At 40.0% G+C, this 20308-nt stretch overlaps 1 protein-coding gene across 1 annotated transcript in view; it reads right to left on the bottom strand.

The window, feature by feature from the left end:
• Nucleotides 1-11350: 11350 nt before the first annotated feature.
• TASP1 (taspase 1) overlaps nucleotides 11351-20308 on the bottom strand; it is an 83760-nt gene continuing 74802 nt past the window's right edge. Inside the window, 1 exon segment of the mRNA XM_080587162.1 lies at nucleotides 11351-12837. Within this exon segment, the coding sequence (XP_080443288.1) occupies nucleotides 12745-12837 (93 nt within the window). The 3' untranslated portion in view covers nucleotides 11351-12744.

The raw sequence follows: 20308 nt of genomic DNA, 5'->3' as shown, positions 1-20308 counted from the left end.
ACACGGGCCTTGCTCCCACCTTCGCCCTTAGCAGCAAGGCAGGGAGGGAACATGGAGCAGCAAGAAGCGCTGTGACCGCATGTGTTAGCTGAGATACTGAAACCGTGTCCCAGTGGCTGTGTCCCTGCCTGTGGTACCCCCCTGTGGCCAGGTCTGACATAGCAACCTCCGTGCACCCAGCTCCGTGCCACCTGCAGCCTCCTCCAGCCCTGCTGCTCACCTCGCCGCATGTTCTCCCTGAGCAGTGCCAGCCCTTTGCAGGCTGCTGCTGGCCGCCAGCCCAGCTGTGAAACGGAAAGCGATGGGCTCAGGACACGAGGCGCCGAGGATCTCCTTCCCCATCTCTGCCCAGATCTGCGGAGCAAACACATGCCTCTCCTGATTTTGGAGAATGGTGAAGAAGCCCAGGACTGCAGGAATTTTACCCAGCGGGTTTCAGATGCAGGCTGTTGGTGCACCAGGACCTGTGCTCATCATATCTCTTCACAGTCCAGGCAGAAAGGCTCCATCTTCTTGCTGCTGGGTTGTTGGTGGGAAGGATTTTTAAAAAACTTTTTTTGATGGGGTTTGATATGGCAATGCAATGCCAACAGATGGAGCTGTTCAGAGCAGAGACCACTCATTTTGGCAGAGCACAGGGGAAGCAGCAGACAAGCATGGAATTCTAATTATTAAACATAATGAGAGATGAATCATAGCCAAGCAGGAGATATACTCTATTTACTTTGTGAAAGTGAAAAATAAGTCTGTCAACAAAGCTATAGCCCAGGACGGGGAAACCCCAGGATTTCTCCAACTCTGCGTGTGAGGATGTTCTGTCCCAGAAGAGAGGAAGGGCTCATCACACCCCATCAAGCAGAAGGCTGGAGCCTCACAGCCTGTACTTAACACAGCTCTCAGTGCAGCTCTGGCTCAGGACTTTCACACTGAGGACACCCCATACGTGCCTGTGACACTTCCCAACTACACTAGTTCATAACGTGCTCAACATGGGGCACGTTTAAGCATGACAGCAAATCTCCTAAGCCCTTGCTGCAAGTCCAGCAAGGACATTCTGGGACTCCCCAGTCCTCCGCACCAAGCACAAGTTACAGCACCACCATATGGAGCATGACAAACCTGTGCTGTACTCACATCATCCCTCACAGAGCCTCAGATCAAAAGAATGAAACCTCCATGGCTCACCAGCAACCAGGGATGTGTTATGGGCTACCAAGAGGACAGGAAAGAGGAAACAGCAAACAGCAGGTGACCTTTCTTGTATTTGTAACGCATTTGTATGGCCAGTGATTCTGGGAGCTGCATTGTTTCTCTAGGGAGCAAACTGGGAGGAAAGATCCACTGGAAAGTGTTATTGCACTTTATTCCTGGCAAGACAGGCCACAATAAAATGTCCTCGGTATCTTTAGCACAAAGAACAAGGCCTTGCAGCCTGTCTGCCAGTGAAATATAAATAACCAGAAAACACAGAATGATGAGGAAATGTCAGCTCTCATTTGAAAGACTTTTTTTTTTTTTTCTTTTTTTTCTTTGGAGCGAGGGGGGGGAGATATGATTTGTTACTAGATAGGGGTCTTCTTTCCAGCCATGGGAAAGATTTCAATGAAGAAGAAACAAAAGATTTTGTGGTCTTTTTGTTATATGCCCTGTTCCCAAAAGCCAGTGTATCTACTTTTATACAATTGATACAGGATTTCTCATGCAAAATTACCTGAACACCGCATGATTCTTAGCAAAAGGACTCCATATGTAGTAATGGAGGGATGTCTTTTGTGGAGAATTTGCAGAGCAGAAAAACTAACCTCCATCAGCCCAGAAAGCAGATACAGCTCCTGCATCACTATCAGCAGTTCCCCTTATGCCAGAAGCCTCTAGGGATGCACTGGCTTCTTCAGATGACATTCAGTGTAAACCTTGCACTACAGTATTGTGAAGTTGATTTTTTACCAGTTTTGAAAAAAATCTGAAAAATAAAAAAAGGAAAATAAAGTGGATAAAATAGAAATAAACTTCTGAAACAACCTGACAAGTTCTTAATTGTGAATAAAGATGCTCTGTGATCACTGGAAGAAACAATGCATGGTTTCATCCAGATTTGTGCAAAGTGAATCCCACAGCAACCTATGTTTTAGCCCTAACTGGGGAAAGATCCTTTATAAAGGTTTTTTTCTGCACGGATCCCCAAGAGACTCATCAATCTCCTTTCAATTCAGGGACTTAATGTAGTTCTTCTGTCTGGCCACATACATTCATTTAACTGGGGAAATTTAATTATTTATTCTCTGTTAATAGTATTGAACTGAGCCAAGTGATGCCGCTGGGGGAAGAGAGAAGAAAGAGGAACAGAAAAGAGGGGAGAGAACAGGACATAAAGATGGATGCACATAAAGACAGAATGTTCACATAAAAACCTTATTTACAAGACCACGGTGGCCTGAAAACCTGCACCTATCAACCTGCAAACTTCTAAATGAATAGGTAATCACACTTACTAGCCAGCCTGGCCACTTATTGCTAAGAAGGAAGAAAAAAAAAAAAAAAAAAAGTAGCGTATGGAGAATACCCTTTGACATTTAAAATGGTGGATTCAAGGGTTTCCTCAGGCACCAAATTATTCTGCTAGGCTCTTGACAGTATTTCAGTGCTAGGTCAGGCAACAGTGGTGGAAACAGGCTTTAGCACCCCTAGTACCAGGCCTGCAGACCATCATGGCCATCATGCTCTCACATTCAGAAAACACCCTGAAAAAATTGTGACATATCCTCAGGGGGCAGGGGTCAGGCAAAGTTGAGTTGAGTGGTACAATTTAGAGGGTAAAAAAACCAGGACTTGTTTACTTTATTGCCCTTCCAGGAAGGGCAAAAGCAAGCCTTTTACCTCTTCATGTGTGTCATTTATGAGACCACCTAATGTTCCTGTGGCTCATTCTAATGCAGTTGTGTATAGGATTAAATTTGACGTTAAGTTTACAAAAAATCAGGAACAGAAGAATGAAGCCCTTGCTAGGTACTGCGAGGACAGCAGGACCTGAGAGTTTCCTGCTATCCACAGAAACATATTGCTTACAGGGAGCTGTGAAACAGAAGAGGACCATCCAAGGATAGTCACGCAATGCTATGTTTGATGTTATTCCTGGTGAAGCAGATTGCAGAACTAAGACCACTGCTGATCTACTGAAGCAAAAAATCACCAAAAGTAGAGACAAATGGCTAGAGGGAAGAATGAGATGCCCTGGGCATAAGAAGACAGAGTTACAGGCGGACTTGGAGAACATATGAAGCTGAATTGTGTTTTTGGATAATCAGGTTGTGATTAACACAAATTTTCTGCTGATGAGGCAAAGGTTCACAAAAGACAGGATTTACAGCTGGACTCTGGAAGTGCCGTAGGTGAATCCTAATAGTTACAGGTGCAGTTAAGGCCACAGAGCAGGGTAGAGCACTGAAAATACACCAGCAAAGCTCTAGAGTTTGAACTGGGTTGATGAAGAACAGAGGCTACTTTAGTGTTGAAAACCCACACCATTTCTTCAGATGCCTGAACACATTTGGATGCTACATCCCTGCAGGGTTAGTCTGTACAGACACCCTTATCCAGATTTGTCATTTTCACGGAAGTAGAAACATCTTCATTTTAACTGAGCTTTCATGACTTTAGAGATAATTATAGTAAAAAAAATTTTATTCTAGCAAAACAAAAAAAGGCATCTTAGTTTAGAAATTGAAAACAAATCCAACGAAAAGAAGGAAGAAAACAGCATTAGCTCATACCTGAACTTAAAACTCTGAGTCACAATTTGGCCAAAAAAGACAATTTGGATGATTTCTGTCCCTTGCATATCATTTTTAACAGAGAACTTCATCCTGGGATTTTGTTTACCATTTATAGTGAGAGTTTCCTTACTTTTGAGTTCTCTTCTAATTGAGGTAACTCCCTGATGTTTGTCAAGGTTCTTGAAACTTACCTGAGAATAACTGTTCTGTGATGTGCAAAGAGTGCACTCAAATGGTACTTTTTCTATTCATTTGTCCTTTTCCCTAAGGAATGAACTGGTTTGCAGCTCTCAAATTGTAACATTTTTCAAATCATGTATCATAACGCATTTTCTGCTGTGCCTGGCATTGTTTGTCTTTTGGTTTGCTAATTTTCTTTCATAGAAATTACATGACACATTAATACAACAAACATGGGCTTTGAAACAATCTCCCTTCCCTCCTCAAACACACGGTATTAATTTCAAAGGCCATCATGTCACAACGCTGACCGCTAATTACCTCAGGACTTGGCACACTCTTATCTCCCCAGAGGAGTTCACCGCCTTTCAAAAGGACTAGCTTCCAAATTTTAGAAACTATTTCTTCATCAAATTGAGAATTGCACTTAACTAGTCTTGATTCCTGCAAAATTAGAGAAAGAACGTGATTTTTATAAAGATGTCAATTTTTTCCCCAACAAAATCTACGATACCTTGTAGCAGTGACTTCCTGAGATGTGTTGGAACAGAATAAGAATAACATCAAACAAAAATAATAATCACAGTGACAGCAATGAAGGGGCAGTTTCATTCTATACCTAATCTGATTTAACATCAGCCAAAAGGGGTTATCCCATCGTCTCCATCCCTCTTGCATCCCTGTGCTCCCGTGTTTCCTTTATATTACACCTAACAATCCTGCAGCTGCAGGGCACAAAATTCAGTTCACTGACCCAAAAGAAAACTAACCTACCACAAGAAAAAGCTTTTCACTTGCAAAATGGTACTTCAAGATTTGAAGTAATTTCTAGGTGCAACCATAATTTATCCCTTTGGTGCACAGGTCCCGGCCAGCTGCCAGCACTCACCTGGCCGGACTCTCACTCCCTCTCCTCAACACAGACAGAAATTAAGATGAAATCAAGAGGGGGAGATCACTTACCAAGCACCATCACTGGAAAAGCAGGCTCAACTTGGGGAAAAGTAGTTTATTAACTTATTTCCAATTAAAATAGGTTTGGATAGTGAGAAAGGAAGACAAATTAAAACAACTCTATCTGCGGTCTGTCCACAGGCCGCCGAGCAATGCCTGCCCCATGCCTGGAACACCTCATTATCCTGTCTCCTCGGGGCTGTTCCTCACCTTTTTCCCCCCACCCTTGCTGCCCAGCACCACGCTGCCCTTTCTTCCAGCCCTTTTCCCCTCAGGAGCCGCTGAGGGGCTGGGCCCTGCCCTGGGCCCTCCAGAACTTTCTGGAACTGGCGTGGGGCAGCCCCGGCTCCCTCACAGAGGCCCTGCAGCTCCCCTGCTGCAGTGCCTCAACGCCGACACATGACAAGAAAGTTTACTTCTAGCCATGAGAAGTAAAGAAGCACCATTTTCAAGCTGTAAAATTCAACTTTGAGTTGAATCTCCTCCAGTCCATGGGCAGCATGTTCTGGAGACCTGCAGTATGGCACCATAACGTGCAGCTGTATTGGCTGAGGGATACAACACACATTTTAGGGAAGCCATTCTAGAAACATGTTTAACAGCATTTCTATTTCTGTGCAGTACACGCAGAAGACTTTACAATTCAGGCTGGTGTTGTGATTTATTGATATGCAACCCTGAACACAGTGTTTTTTCCACTGTTAAGTTGTATCATGCCAAACGCAAATCCCTGCAAATGTTTGTACTGCACCACACAGTGTATTCCATCCAATTTCCATACATGCGTCCGCAGGGAAACAAGAGCTGTAGAAATTATCACCTTCAGAAAAATTATTTAAATTTTAAAAAGCACTGAAAGTCCTTGGCTAGAGAAGAGCTCCTTTTGGAGCAAAGTCATAGCCTGCTTTCATCAAATTATTTGCACAGGAGAGTCTGCATTTTGATTCTTCCATCTGACTTCTCAATCCCTGCACACCCAACAGATACTCTCACATTATCCAAAAAATAAGCATCAGCCATCAAAACATCTTGCTCAATCTCGTTTCAGAGGTCTCCAGTGTTGACATTAAGGGACTTGTAATGTTTGACTCCTCTAAGAGAAAGACTTCAAAGAGAGATGTCCTGGCTCTGCTGAAGCTGATGGCTGAGCTCCTAGTGACTTCACTGGGGACACGATTTCACTTCAAACATTCGCCTTCGTGTAGTACTTTCTGAAAACAGCACTTTAACAACTTCAGAAGGCTTTTTTTATTTTAGAAAGATGAGTTTAGGTGGTCTCTTTCTGTATTCATATGTGAATATTTACATCAACGTAACAAGGCATAATACATTAGGCAATGTTAGCCTAAATATTTACTACAATATATTGCAGCTGATTGATAGACTCCAAATGGGATGATGAGATAAACTGCAGGGCTCCTGCTCTGCCAGTCGCCCTGCATGCCTGGCTAACATACACCTGCACGGCTTGCACAGAAACAAGCCTTGTGTGCCTGAAAGTGCAGAGCATAACAGAGGTTAACAAGACAAGGACATGTCACCCACAGTCCTTGGCAGGTTTATACAAACTCCAGGATGAGCACTGATACCATAATGTCACAGCTGATTTCTCCCCAGGCTAGTTGGAGCCTCACAGCTTTGACTTGCTTAAACCCCTACATCACCCTTGACAGGCTGGTGAATATAGCTCTTGGTGCAAGTTGGTTTGCTCTCAAGCTTCTCAGATGCTGTTTAAGAAATAAGGCAAAGCAGCTGCTTCATATTCTTTCAGGCTGGAGCCTAAGGAAACCATGCTTACACACTCATGCTGTCTGTCTGTTCTGTTTCAGTAATTCCTGCCTCCATTCGCCAATTTCTACAAATCTGAAGAGGACTACATACCTGACAGATAGTCGTTGCCTATGGGAGATTTGCACAACATGAGCCTGGGGGTTACAGGCAACCCTTGAGACCAGCAGCCAAGGTATAAGAGACACTTACCCTGTCACCACACACGTGTGCTGCCTCCTGTGCAGCAGATGTGCATGAACACCAGGAACATGAGGGTTAGCTAAAAATACTGCAGTATGTGGAGACAGAGGAGACGGAGTAGCTGACACTTCTGTACTGGGATGGGGAACATGGGAGAGCAGGATATTACCTTGCAAGAAATATCTTACTGAAGGAGTGTAGAGCATAAGAAATATAATAAGTGTATTGCATTGGCAACATACGAGACTTTTAAGGCAACTGAGGGTATTGTGGTTAAGACACAAAGCCATAGGAAAGCAGGTCTCATGGCAGCTGTTGCTCATGTGTTCATTAATATGTCATTTGGTTTGAGTTCACAGGACTGCGTATAAGAAGACAGGCATTTATTATGTTCTAATCACCATTAAGTGATCCTGATCATTTTTATGAGGATTTATTGCCTAGGTTATGTAGATGAATGCTGCATCATTATAAGACCTTAAACTAAAAAAGTCCTCCTAATCTCTGTGCTATCTTGTAATGGAGTGAATGATCAAGCACAGGACTAATCCTCCCACACTGCTTTCTGAAAAGAAAAAAAGAAAAAAAATAAAGCTATAGGCCTACTAGGAATTACAGTGGAATGACAAGTTTTCATTTTCTCAGATATGTAGATATATGCTCCATAACTTCCTGTTAATTCTGCATCATTCTGCTCAAAACTGAGCTGTAAAGACTGTCCGCTGTGAAATGTTGCACCGGTTTCAACTGTATCATAGAATCATAGAATATCCTGAGTTGGAAGGGACCCATAAGGATCATCAAGTCCAACTCTTGACACCGCACAGGTCTACCCAAAAGTTCAGACCATGTGACTAAGTGCACAGTCCAATCTCTTCTTAAATTCAGACAGGCTCGGTGCAGTGACCACTTCCCCGGGGAGCCTGTTCCAGTGTGCGACCACCCTCTCTGTGAAGAACCCCCTCCTGATGTCAAGCCTAAATTTCCCCTGCCTCAGCTTAACCCCGTTCCCACGGGTCCTGTCACTGGTGTTAATGGAGAAAAGGTCTCCTGCCTCTCGACACCCCCTTACGAGGAAGTTGTAGACTGTGATGAGGTCTCCCCTCAGCCTCCTCTTCTCCAGGCTGAACAGGCCCAGTGACCTCAGCCGTTCCTCATACGTCTTCCCCTCCAGGCCTTTCACCATCTTCGTAGCCCTCCTCTGTACACTCTCCAACAGTTTCATGTCCTTTTTATACTGTGGTGCCCAGAACTGCACACAGTACTCGAGGTGAGGCCGCACCAGCGCAGAGTAGAGCGGGACAATCACCTCCCTTGACCTACTAGCGATGCCGTGCTTGATGCACCCCAGGACACGGTTGGCCCTCCTGGCCGCCAGGGCACACTGCTGGCTCATATTCAACTTGCTGTCTACCACGACCCCCAGATCCCTCTCTGTGGGGCTGCTCTCCAGCGTCACATCGCCCAGTCTGTATGTGCAGCCAGGGTTTCCCTGTCCCAGGTGCAGGACCCGGCACTTGCTCTTATTGAACTTCATGCGGTTGGTGATCGCCCAGCTCTCCAACCTATCCAGATCCCTCTGCAAGGCCTTTCCACCCTCATTCGAGTCCACAACTCCTCCAAGTTTGGTGTCATCAGCAAACTTGCTCAAAATACCTTCTATTCCTACATCCAGATCGTTTATAAAAATATTGAAAAGTACCGGCCCTAAAATGGAGCCTTGAGGGACCCCACTGGTGACCGCCCGCCAGCCTGACGCAGCCCCATTTACCATAACCCTTTGGGCCCTGCCCGTTAGCCAATTGCTCACCCATCGTATGATGTTTTTATTTAGCTGTATGGTGGACATTTTGTCCAGTAGGATCCTATGGGAAACCGTGTCAAAAGCCTTGCTGAAGTCCAAAAAAATCACATCAGCTGGTTTCCCTTGGTCCATCATACGGGTGATCTTATCATAAAAGGAAATCAGGTTAGTTAGGCAGGACCTACCCTTCACAAACCCATGCTGGCTGGGACCAATGACTGCTTTGTCCCCCAGGTGCGCCTCAATAAGTTCGAGAACCATCTTCTCCATGATTTTACCAGGCACTGACGTGAGACTGACAGGCCTGTAATTGCTAGGGTCTTCTTTCTGACCCTTCTTGTAAATCGGCACAACATTTGCCAGCTTCCAGTCTACCGGGACCTCTCCAAATTCCCAGGATCGTTGAAAAATAATTGAGAGAGGTTCCGCGATGACGTCCGCCAGCTCTTTCAGCACCCGGGGATGAATCCCATCCGGACCCATGGACTTGCAGGGATCCAGGTGGAGTAGCAAATCCCGCACACGTTCAGGGTCGGTTGGGAGTTTGTCATCCCCACCGTCCCGGTCCTCCAGCTCAGGGCACCCTGGGTCCCGAAGCCCATCATCGGCATTGAAGACAGAGGCAAAGAAGGCGTTAAGCGTCTCTGCTTTGCCTATGTCATTGTCTGTGAGGAGACCTTCCCTATCAAGGAGCGGCCCTATGTATTCTTTAGTTCTCCTTTTTCCATTCACATATCTGAAAAAGCCCTTTTTATTTTCTCTCACAGACACAGCCAGCTTCAACTCTAGGTGTGCTTTGGCCACCGGTTGCACCGGTTTCAACTGTAATACCATAATAATCAATAGTTTGGGCTTCTTCCTCAAGACCCTGCTATTAACCTGAATTTTAGTTAACAATAGCAGTTACTATTAGCCTTGCTAATGCCCCTGATTTTTTTTTTTACCAGCTTTGCTTCCTCTTAGGCCTTCTTCTCCTTCCACAACATGTCCCATATTGACCTTTGCATGTAGAATGGCTGCAGCTTCAGAAAGTCAGGCTCCCTCTTCCTTCCCATTCAAATCACTTGAATTTCATGTCCTTTCCGCAGATTAATTCACAAGCAGAGAAGCACAGTCTTTGTACCTACAGAATACACAAAATGGAATTCAAATCACCTCTGAACTTTACTTTGAGAGACTATTACAGGCTTTTAGCAGTGAAATTTATTATGGTAGATGAATGACTACACTGGCACCAACCTGTCTGCTACAAAATAACCTAGGACATGTAATTGTGTGTTTGAGTATAAAATCAACAGTATTCAAATTGTTTGTATTTATATGCATTTCATTTGGTTACCCTTCCTTTATAATTTTAGCAAGCTATTGCTGTCAACTGTATAATTTCTTCTTGGACTGTATCTGCTTATGCCAGTGGCAATGGTTACTCATCACATACAAGAGTTTGCAGATCACTTCATTGCAAAGCGTATCCGTCGTCCTCACCACTTATTTTTCATAAGCCCTTTTCAAGTCCAAAATAGACTCAGCGGCAGAATTAGACCCACAATTAAAGCTGTGTAAGATCTTTCATTGGCTTAAGTGGGAGTAGGATGATAGGAAGTTGTGCTCCTGCCAGGCTTTATGATTATTGATACAGAAATGCGAATGTGCTAACAGTTTGCTTCATATGAGTATCTTAGGTAGAAAGTCAACTCTGTACCTGGGTTGTGCTCCATACCTTGCTTGTGATTCTCAGGATAAGAAAAACTTTTTTTTTCTTTTTCCTTTTTCCTCTATTCAGACTGAAGGAGGAAAAGTTGGATAATGAAAACAGACACTGCCCAAATTCAAACAATAGTTCCTACATAGCTTCGTGAAGAAACATGACTTTTTTGACAAATACTATTTATGAAGTAATAGATTGGAGTACTACTTACACATGGAAGCAAAGGAGAAGCAAAACATTTCATCTGACACTCGGGTTATGATTTGTATATACACGTATGTATATATACACACACAAAAATAAGATTTTGAGGCAGCATATGGGAAAAAATCATAAGCTGGAATACAGCTCTCCATAAAGAGAAATTAAGGAAGTGAGTGGAAGAAAGAACTTGTCATTTTACAAGCCCTTCTGCCATGCTTATTCCATGAAAGAGTGAATTTATACCAGTGCTTCTATGAAGGCAACATTGAAAAGCATGTTTGGAATGGAAGGTTAACAGTTACTTTTCCAAATACTTTTCCAAATAAAATTCCGTTTTCAAATTTGGCTACTTGCAAACCCGTAAGTATTATTTCTGTTCTTCACTCACTACATAGTACAGCACCCATACAGTAACTTACTGTTGTATATTAGAGAAATTTTACTGTCTCTGATAACTTAGCTTCTTTGTTAGAACATTTCTGAAGTGTTGTACTCTTCACTGCCGAGGTCTCTGCTAGTGCAAATAAGTATAGCTCTACTTCACTTCATCAGACTAGACTAAGTATATCCTCTGAGGATGCAGACTGATATGCATTCCACTTTTTGTTTTTGCAACCTGAAAAGCCTGTTTCATATTTTTTTGCAGGAATTTATATAAATATCTTCAACTACAGGATGACATTAATTTCACTTTAAAAAAAAAAAAGACAGTATATCAATGTATTCTTTAACATAAAAGTGAAAATGAACTCCGGGTATTAAAAAAAAATTTATTAAGATTTTTATCCATGAAAGATTGGTACTACAATCAATGTAACCATTTAATCAGTCAAGTATGTCTGTTATAGGCAGGCACAACATTACAAAAGAGGCAAGTACAATGCCCGATTAAGCAAATACAGTCTGAATATCTATTCATCCACTATTTCTGAAAACAGAATTACCAAATATCCACCAGGGAAAAAGATGAACTAATTTAGTTTCTCTTTGGCATACTTATCAGGACAATGAATTAACTACAAAAGTCTTCTATTGCTGCCAGTGCTGTGAAGAAAAAAGTACTGAATGGAAGATTATATGTCAGAACTCACTTTTAGTACTCAGGCGTCTGGCCAACGTATCAGAACTGGTGACAAAAGACAGTTCAGCTGCCAATGCTTCACGAGGCAGACAAGGATTACATTGTTTTATACTGCAGTTTTGTTGAAGGTATAAAAAAGAATTACAGTAAATTTATGCACAGTACATACATATTACACACAGTTATATAAATACCCATGCTGTGGCTGGACTTTAGGAAGTTGCTTTATCTATAAGAAAGCTAGTATCAGACCTCCCAACATCCATTCAATACACATTGCACTTCGCATCCAGTAATATGTTCATTTCTGTACCTCTCTCAAAAATAGATTTAAAACAGAAGCGAAGAATAATATTGAATCTTTCCATAAACTTTTTTTTTCTTATTTACATTGTAATATTCCATTATACATAAAGACTGCATTACGATACATTATCTTTATATAGCTTTTTGTAATACATACAGCTTGAAGCTATTAACATCTTAGTTTGGGAACAGAGATATGACCTATAAGATTATTTAAAACAATTTTAGCCTTAATTTTGCTTTAGTTTGTTTCACTGAAACCACTCTTTGACAAAAAAAATTCCTCCTTATTGGGGAGGAAAAAAACAACCCATGTTTAAACCATCACTGGATTTCCTTAAACCACTGAGAAACTTAGAAACCATAATCATTTTTGCATAATTATACAGCCACTTCAAAGGCCTGTTACTTTTAAATTTAGAACATGAATGACAATTGCGACCACATCTTTAAATTAATTTTTTTTGTACTTTCAGATACTTTTCAAACGTAAAACAATGAAAACACAATCATTAATCATACATAATCTTTGTACAACTGGGAAGAGCTCCTATTTTATTAGGGAAAAAATGAACATGCACACACCCCCATTCACAGAGTGAGAACATAAACTACAGCAGCACTTGTCTCAAATTATGGTGCACATGGTTGCAATACGGGGTATAAAACAAGAGTAGAATTTCCAACATCTGTTAAAACACAAAAAAACTTATTGTACAAAAAGTCATTCACATTCTTTGCAATGAAGTGAGGAATCAGCTGTTTAGCTTTCTGGACTCTCCAGTCGGCAAACCCCTCCTTCTATTGCCACGGACTGTCCTGCCACAGCTCCAGGAGGAAGTCTTGAAATGTGAGTCTGTGGAAAAGCCAAGAGAGTGTTATCAAATAGGAAGAGAGGCAAAATTATACAGGACACAGAGCAAGCTTGTAAATATCAAACAATTAATATGTTTAATTACTGCAGTCTGAAGGGCGAATTACAAAGCAACTTCAAAAGTTGCAAACAACTTGGATTCTTTTCTATTTTGTTTGTGCTAATGTTTAACACATGAAGAGAAGGACCATGACAGATGTGTAGAAAAGGTAAACTGGATAACCCAGTCCACTGAGAATAGAAGAAAAGATAATTCATCATGAAAAGAAAAATAACTGTGGTCTTCCATGGCTTGTTAGCTTATTCCTTACGAAGATTCAAAGAAATTTAGTACTGCATACAGAAATATGCTTTACAGAAGCCCAAGACACAATAAAATATTTGACAGAGATAAACTTGCACCTTAGAGCATAAGCCAACTGCAATGATGAAAACGCCAAAAAAAATTCTCTGCATAAAATACCTACTGGTCCCCCTAAAAAAAAAAAAAACACAAAAGTTTCCTCTAGAGTATTTGTTGTCCATTGTCAAATAAAAGGACCCAAAGAGCAATGTGTTTCTGTCAACAAGCATCTTTCTATTGAGAAGTTTTAAGTTTTAAAAGCAGGTCTTTAGATGGTTCTGTAATATTTCAGCAATAAACTGGGCATATATGCATGTGCATATAGCAATTTAGCTTACAACACTGCTGTAATTCAGTGACACTAAAAATCTGTTAAAAATCCTTTCTATTCTGTGGTACATCTTGTTACTGATGGGCAAAAGTATTCAGCTATTAAAAGATATTTTGATTTATTCTTAAAAGTAATGACAATCTTTTTTCCTGTGCATGTTTTTGGACTGTGGAAACTGCTTCCATTTTCATCTACACTGTTGATTTTGAGCTACAGCAGAGTCATTTTCAGATATATTGATGGCTTTCATATAGAGCCAAGGGCTAAATCAGTGTGTAACCAAACCAGCAAAGAGCAGCATGTTTCTACAGACTTTGCTGTTTCCAGTTTTCAGAGCTGCTGAGTGGATTCTGGTAAAACACTAAAAAGAGCCCTAGTGGAAGTCTAAAATGCAATGGCGCTGATAACAGCATTTCCCCGGGCTTGAGGCAGAAGGTGTCATCAGCTAGAGCTACTCCCTAGCCACCCCTCCCACCAAAGCAGAAGCACTTCATTCCCCTCACGAGTAACAACTTTCATCAAGTGATTCGTTAAAGCTCAAACAACTTAATGCTTAAACAATTATTGAATGACTCCTACTATGATATAAAGCTCACAACAATGAAATTGCTGGCACGAGAAATTACAGGTTCCTTTAGGTGCAGCCAACTACATCTTTAAGTTTTTGTGTGTACATTATCCCATTTAAAAGATTGAAGTGCTGCAAAATGTGTAACTTGCAGTGAGGCAATGGGTTGCAGGGGGGTTGGACTAGATGATCTTTAAGGATTCCTTCCAAACCATTCCATGGTTCTATGATGTAAAAGTTCCCTAAGAGGAACTTCCATCAATTCAACAGGAAGATTTTTGAGGCTGTAACCACAATTCATCGCATCACAGAGACTTTTTGTATTTCAGAAGCAGCTTCTTTCAATTCCTTTCTTGATAAGGGTATCCTGGTGTCTGCTCTTAGGTGGTCTTGTTTTCAGCTAAATTACAGAATGAGATTTAATTAAAAACATTTAAAGGTTTTCATTTTACTGTTAAAACTTTGATCTCTGGCCTTCCTGCTTGATATATGAACATCTTCCTACTTTCAGAACAATTTTGGTTACGACCATGATTTACCACTTCAAGAAGAAAAGATTCCTTTCAAATCTCTTAGTTTCCCCCAAATCTTACTGACATTTTTTTAAGAAGCTATTTCCTAAGTTTAAAAACAGAGAGAGAGAGAGAGAGAGAGAGAGAAAGAAAAAAGAAAAGAGAAAAAAAAAAGAAAGAAAAAAGGGTATTTTTGATTTTAAGAGCAAAAGACCCAAGACATTTTTCCAGGTCTGTTAAGTTTTGTAACTGAAAAGTGGGATAGGATGACAATGTACAAACAACATTGTTTGAAGGGCATTGTACCAACCTTTCCTCGGTGGAAGAATGCCTTTGAGATACTAAAGTGAGATACTAAAATCAAAGCAAACCTGTGGGCCAATCTAAATCAAACATCATTTGTAAATGAGGACATTTACACAGTGATCAGTCAGAATTATTAGCAGACCGTAGCAGCAAGACAATAAAAAGCATGGAGGCTCAAAGATGATTCCAGGAGGCATAAGGGAGGAAACTTATTACCAAAATGTAAGAAGTATTAGCACTATCATGATTATTATGAATCTTATAATCACTTTTTTCCTTATAAATACAACAGACTTTATTTGTTGAAATTAGATTTCTCACTGGAATTATGAATTAATCTTTTGCATAGGCTTGATTTAACCCACAACCCAAAGTTAAATGCCTAGTACACACTTACATAACTGCAGGAGCAAAATGTGAGACTCCATCGAATCTACCTGAAATTTTATAGATCACGCTATTCAAAAGTTAGCTGAGCATAATATCCTAGTAAGATCTTGAGCAAGGGAAGGAAAAAAAGACCAAGAGAGGATAAACAGATATTTAATATCTGTCAATACATCATCAAGTAGCTATGCTTACATAGCTGTCCAAAACACATTTCCTATTAAACAAAAACAAAAACGCATTTTGTATACAAAGAAAAACAAGTTTTCCATAAAAAAGGAACAAAACCAAACCGACAACAACAAAAAACAACACTACTTACTAGCACACGTACATTTCCATTTACAGAAGCACCCAAACCACATATTAACAAAACCTTTCTTTAATCCTTTACTTGCATCCTGTTTATTTGCACTTTGTACGATGAAGCAAATACAGATGCTTACACTGACTACTGCTTCTTACTTCCACCAATGTCTGCTTTAGGTAGAACAAAATCCACACAGATACAAGATGAGAGTATTTAAAATATGTTTACTAATAAGTAATATCAAAGGATAATATTGCCATATCAGGACAACTTCAGATAAACTCCCAAGTGAATTCTTACAACTTCCCTTGTTCCTAGCCATAAGAATGAACTCTAGTAAATAAAAAGAAACATCAAAGAATATTTAAGATTTTAAAAATGCAACCACAGAACTTATTTGTACCGTTTGCTACATTTTTTTTTTACCTCAACATCATATTTATATTAAGTCCAGATTGTACAATGGATTGGATTTAGATTTAAAAATATATATAAAAAAAAAAACAACCAAAAACACTGGAAAGCTTTTAATTTTTTTAATTTGATTAGTCCATCAGCTTTAACACTTGAATGAACCTACATCTAGGGGAAATTGCACCTGGGAATATACAAATAAGAAAAGAAAAAAAAAAAGTTTGGAATTAATCCTCCACTAAGCTTCATAGAAGTTTCTCCTTGAGGAAACAGTATGCTAAGGAAAGGTAAATCAGGAATGGCAGGGCTATCCAGATCTTTAGCTCTATAAATGGAAATTTTACTGCCCCTGAGAATATTTTGAGTTTCTTTGTTTTCCTAGCAAAAAGTGAGGTTGGTGACACCTAGCAGAAACACAGATTCTGACAGAATGGACTAAGAAACCACATCATCACTGCCTGTACTAAGCTACTTGTCTGTAGCTTAGAGGGAAAATCTCATGCCCACTATTAAAAACGAAAATAAATAAATGTTAGATGAAGTACTTGATTTTGCCTTTTTCCCCCCACCTACACAGCACAACCAAGCTAACCAGCCTTCAGACACTGATTCTTGCTCTGTGTGTACTTGTCATCAAAAATATAACAAAACAAAAATTAATCCCTCTTTCCCTCCTAACTAAACCACAGCAACTAACTCCCACAACCCCAGACACTGTCCAAACTTACTGTCTCTCAGTCCCTTTTGATCTACACTGGAAAGCTTCCCACTGCCCTGCAAGTCCAAAACTAATTGGTCATCCTGCCCTGGAATAAGTGTTAACTGCTACAGAGATTTCATCTTTTCATCAAAAACATTTGATTTTTTTTTTGTAATGTATTTTTATTATATTTTTTAAATACAAGTTGTGCCAAGACTTTCTTTACTTCATGTCTCTCAGATAAAGTTTCTGAAACAACTTTGGGGCCAACTAAAGACTTAAAGTCTTTAAAGAGCTAGTCTCCTCCTTTTATTCACATAAAAGTACGAGTTTGTCACATCAGCTTCATTTTTTTCATTAAAAGCATAGATACAGTGTAGAATTAATATAATGCCTAAGCCAAAAGACAGACAGCACTACATGAGAAAACTGAAGTCAATCAAATACTGCCAAGAGAACAGAGCACAACTACCAGATGGCAGCACATTCAGTTCTTAAGCAAGTCAAGGGAGTACTTCATGTGTTTAGCTTTCTTATTACACGCTCAGGATGTGCTTTGGACAGAATAATGTATAAAACAAACTTTTTCCATTCATTACACTATTGAGATGAAATATAATGAAACAGAGACTGAGGACATCATGTACTTAATTAAATTGCTTTCTACCACCTTACTTGTTAAATAAAAAGAGTACCAAACCCATATATTCGTTAGAAACTCAGAATCACTCAGATGTCTACAAGCTTTCTAGCTGGGTATGCACTTCCACCATGAAAACCATCTGGACCTACTGTCAATATCTTCTCTAGGCAGTAACAGCCCATTCTGGTGGCAACAGTCATCCTCTGCTGCTCCGTCTCCTGGGAAGCTCTCCTCCATCACAGTCTGAATGTATGCCTGCCATATGACAGGAGAGGATGCCCTGAAAAACACTGACAACCGCTGCTATCACAATATTCCATACACAACTCTCTCTTGGCAGAAAAAAAATAAATATATATATATATATATATGGGGGGGTGCTCCAGAAGGATTGTCCCTGTGGGCAAGACAGTCATACTGATGGCATGCTTCTGGCTCTCAGGCACTCAGAATAATGGTTCTACACACAGGTTACTCAGGAACCTAACAGTTTTCCAAGCTCAAATTCATTCTGTGGGTTAAATATATAATTACACACAATTGGTGCATCTAAAAACTTTAGGACAATGTGTTAGAAACAAATGAGATTTTCAGAAAGTCGAAAACTAAAGTATTTTAAACTCCTTGTATCATTCATACACATATTTCATCTAAAGCTATGTAGCAATTCATCATCTATTCAGCTCATCACTCCAGGCAATTGTAGAGGTATTTTAGAATACTGCCATATGTTTTAAAACTTGATATTTACTAGTCTGAATTGCAGGTGCTAAGTCAGGTCATTTTATTTATATTTGCATACCTAGATACATAATGTCCTCTACTCTGCTCTGCTCTAAGATATAACAGCCAAATATGAGGAAAATTCCAGAACTTCTGGCTTTGTGCAAGAACTCAACCCAACAAATTTAACTTATCTTCCCATCTCAAAGCCCATAATTTCCATGAAGGTCAGTAAGCCAAATATTTTAACTGGTATCTCAGCACTGAAGGTTATTTCCAACAAGTATAAATACCTTATTTTTATGAGAGAACTGGATGCTCTACTGTATGCACAGAGTTATTTTCAAGTAAGAATTTCTGAATGATTCCCCAGTCTCCAGACATGAGTGCAGATTAAAGAAAAAAAAAGATAACAGTGACATATACTTTTCCTGTCTCATGAAGTTAAAAGACTGTCTCTGTATCCTGAAATGAATGACTAAATTATTTGACTTAGTATTTCTGTTAACTAAACAGGTTTGTTAAATTTTTCCACTAATTTTCAAATTAATATTTGGATTCTTCCAAGATGTATTTCTTCACCCAATGAGCACTGGATAGCTGCCCTTCTCCTCACAAAGGGCTTTCACAAACCTTTTATTCACAAGTAAAACACAGTTTATCATCAGAAAACTTGACAACAATCACTACAATCGGTGTTTGTCATAAATATTACTTTAAACATAGAGGGAAGTAATTTTTGCTAAATTTTACAGTGTTCGTAAAGTCAAGTAAATCTGATTATAGCACTTAATCTCAACAAGAAGAGTGAATTGGAAATGGTCTCCCCATTCACTGTTTCTTCATACTGGAACATGAAATTAGCTGTCAAAGATAAAGTTTCTGTTTGCGTATTACAACCACATTTGGTGTAGACTGCAGTTGCTGCTAATGCGTGTTTCCAAACCCAGCAACATATGACACTCTCCGCTACAGTTCCCCCTGTCTTGCAAAGCAACTTGAATTTGGTTCATTAGAAAATGGAAAGAATGGCATACATAGTTTTGCAATGTTAAAACCTGCTACAACATAAAGCTTACTAATTCATGAATTGAATATGTGCCAAAGAGAGATTTAAACTGGCAACTGAATCTGGACTACATTCAATATTACAGCTAGATTTTTAGAAACTAGTTGTGTAGCTCATCTAGCTATTAGAAATACTAAAATGTAAAAAGTTGAACTACAGTGATATCTCAAAAGCATTGCAGTATTTGCAATAATTGCAGAAGTATGCGACAATTATACACAGATCATATATTAACTCATCATATCCCTACTAAGAACCATACTGAGATGACAAATTATTTCAAATACTTATGGATAACATAGGACCAGAACTGCATATTGTTGGTATTGAGATTGGAATTTTCACTTGTAAGAAAGAGCCTGGTCTTGAAACACTACTGAAAAAACAGTGAGGAAGTCCCTATTTTCAAGCAAAAATATCATCCACCACCAACTCCTCTAAATCACTAAGATAATATAAGAAATTTGGGGTATCCAGGAAAAAAGAAGTCCTGTAGCACATCCCACCTACTTCTACTTTGTGGGCACAAAATGCAGTGAGCCCCATGTGAGCAAATACACTGCAGACTCTGCCAGGGCTAAAAGGGCTCCTGTTTGATTAAGCAAAAATATATGGTGTTAAATCGAAGAAAGGATGCCCACCCAGAACCAGAATCTTCAAGAGATGCCGTTTATATGTGTGCTTACGTTGCCGGCATATGTTGTACTGTCACCTGACATTGAAGAACTTTTCCTTTGCAGCGTTCTCAGTTGGTCAAAGCAGACAAAGAACAAGATACAAAGACTAAGCAGCAGCTCACAGGAGTCAATTAATTTGTAATCTATCCACAAACCTCCTTTCGTTCCTGCTCTTCATTTACATCTCAAATGTAATGGCAACTGCTAAAATAGAATCTATCCATCACTTAAGCTCATTATAGCTGAGAGACCCTGCCTAAGTTGTAGCAATAGGTGGTATAGGTTAGTTCCAAGAAGTATATTCTAAAAAGTCAGTTTGTTTCCTTCCACATCCAGTGTGTGACAAACATCGGGCCTGAGTGATTATGAAACTGCTAGTGTTGGGGGGGATGACAAAACAGAGTACAATGTTGAACCAGCAAGGATGTGCTTTGATGAGCTACTTGCGGCAGTGATGTAAGGGTTCCAGG

This window comes from Anser brachyrhynchus, assembly GCF_964034855.1.
Source record: "Anser brachyrhynchus genome assembly, chromosome: 3".
Taxonomy (NCBI): Eukaryota; Metazoa; Chordata; class Aves; order Anseriformes; family Anatidae; genus Anser; species Anser brachyrhynchus.
This window is presented reverse-complemented; position numbering and strand designations above follow the sequence as displayed.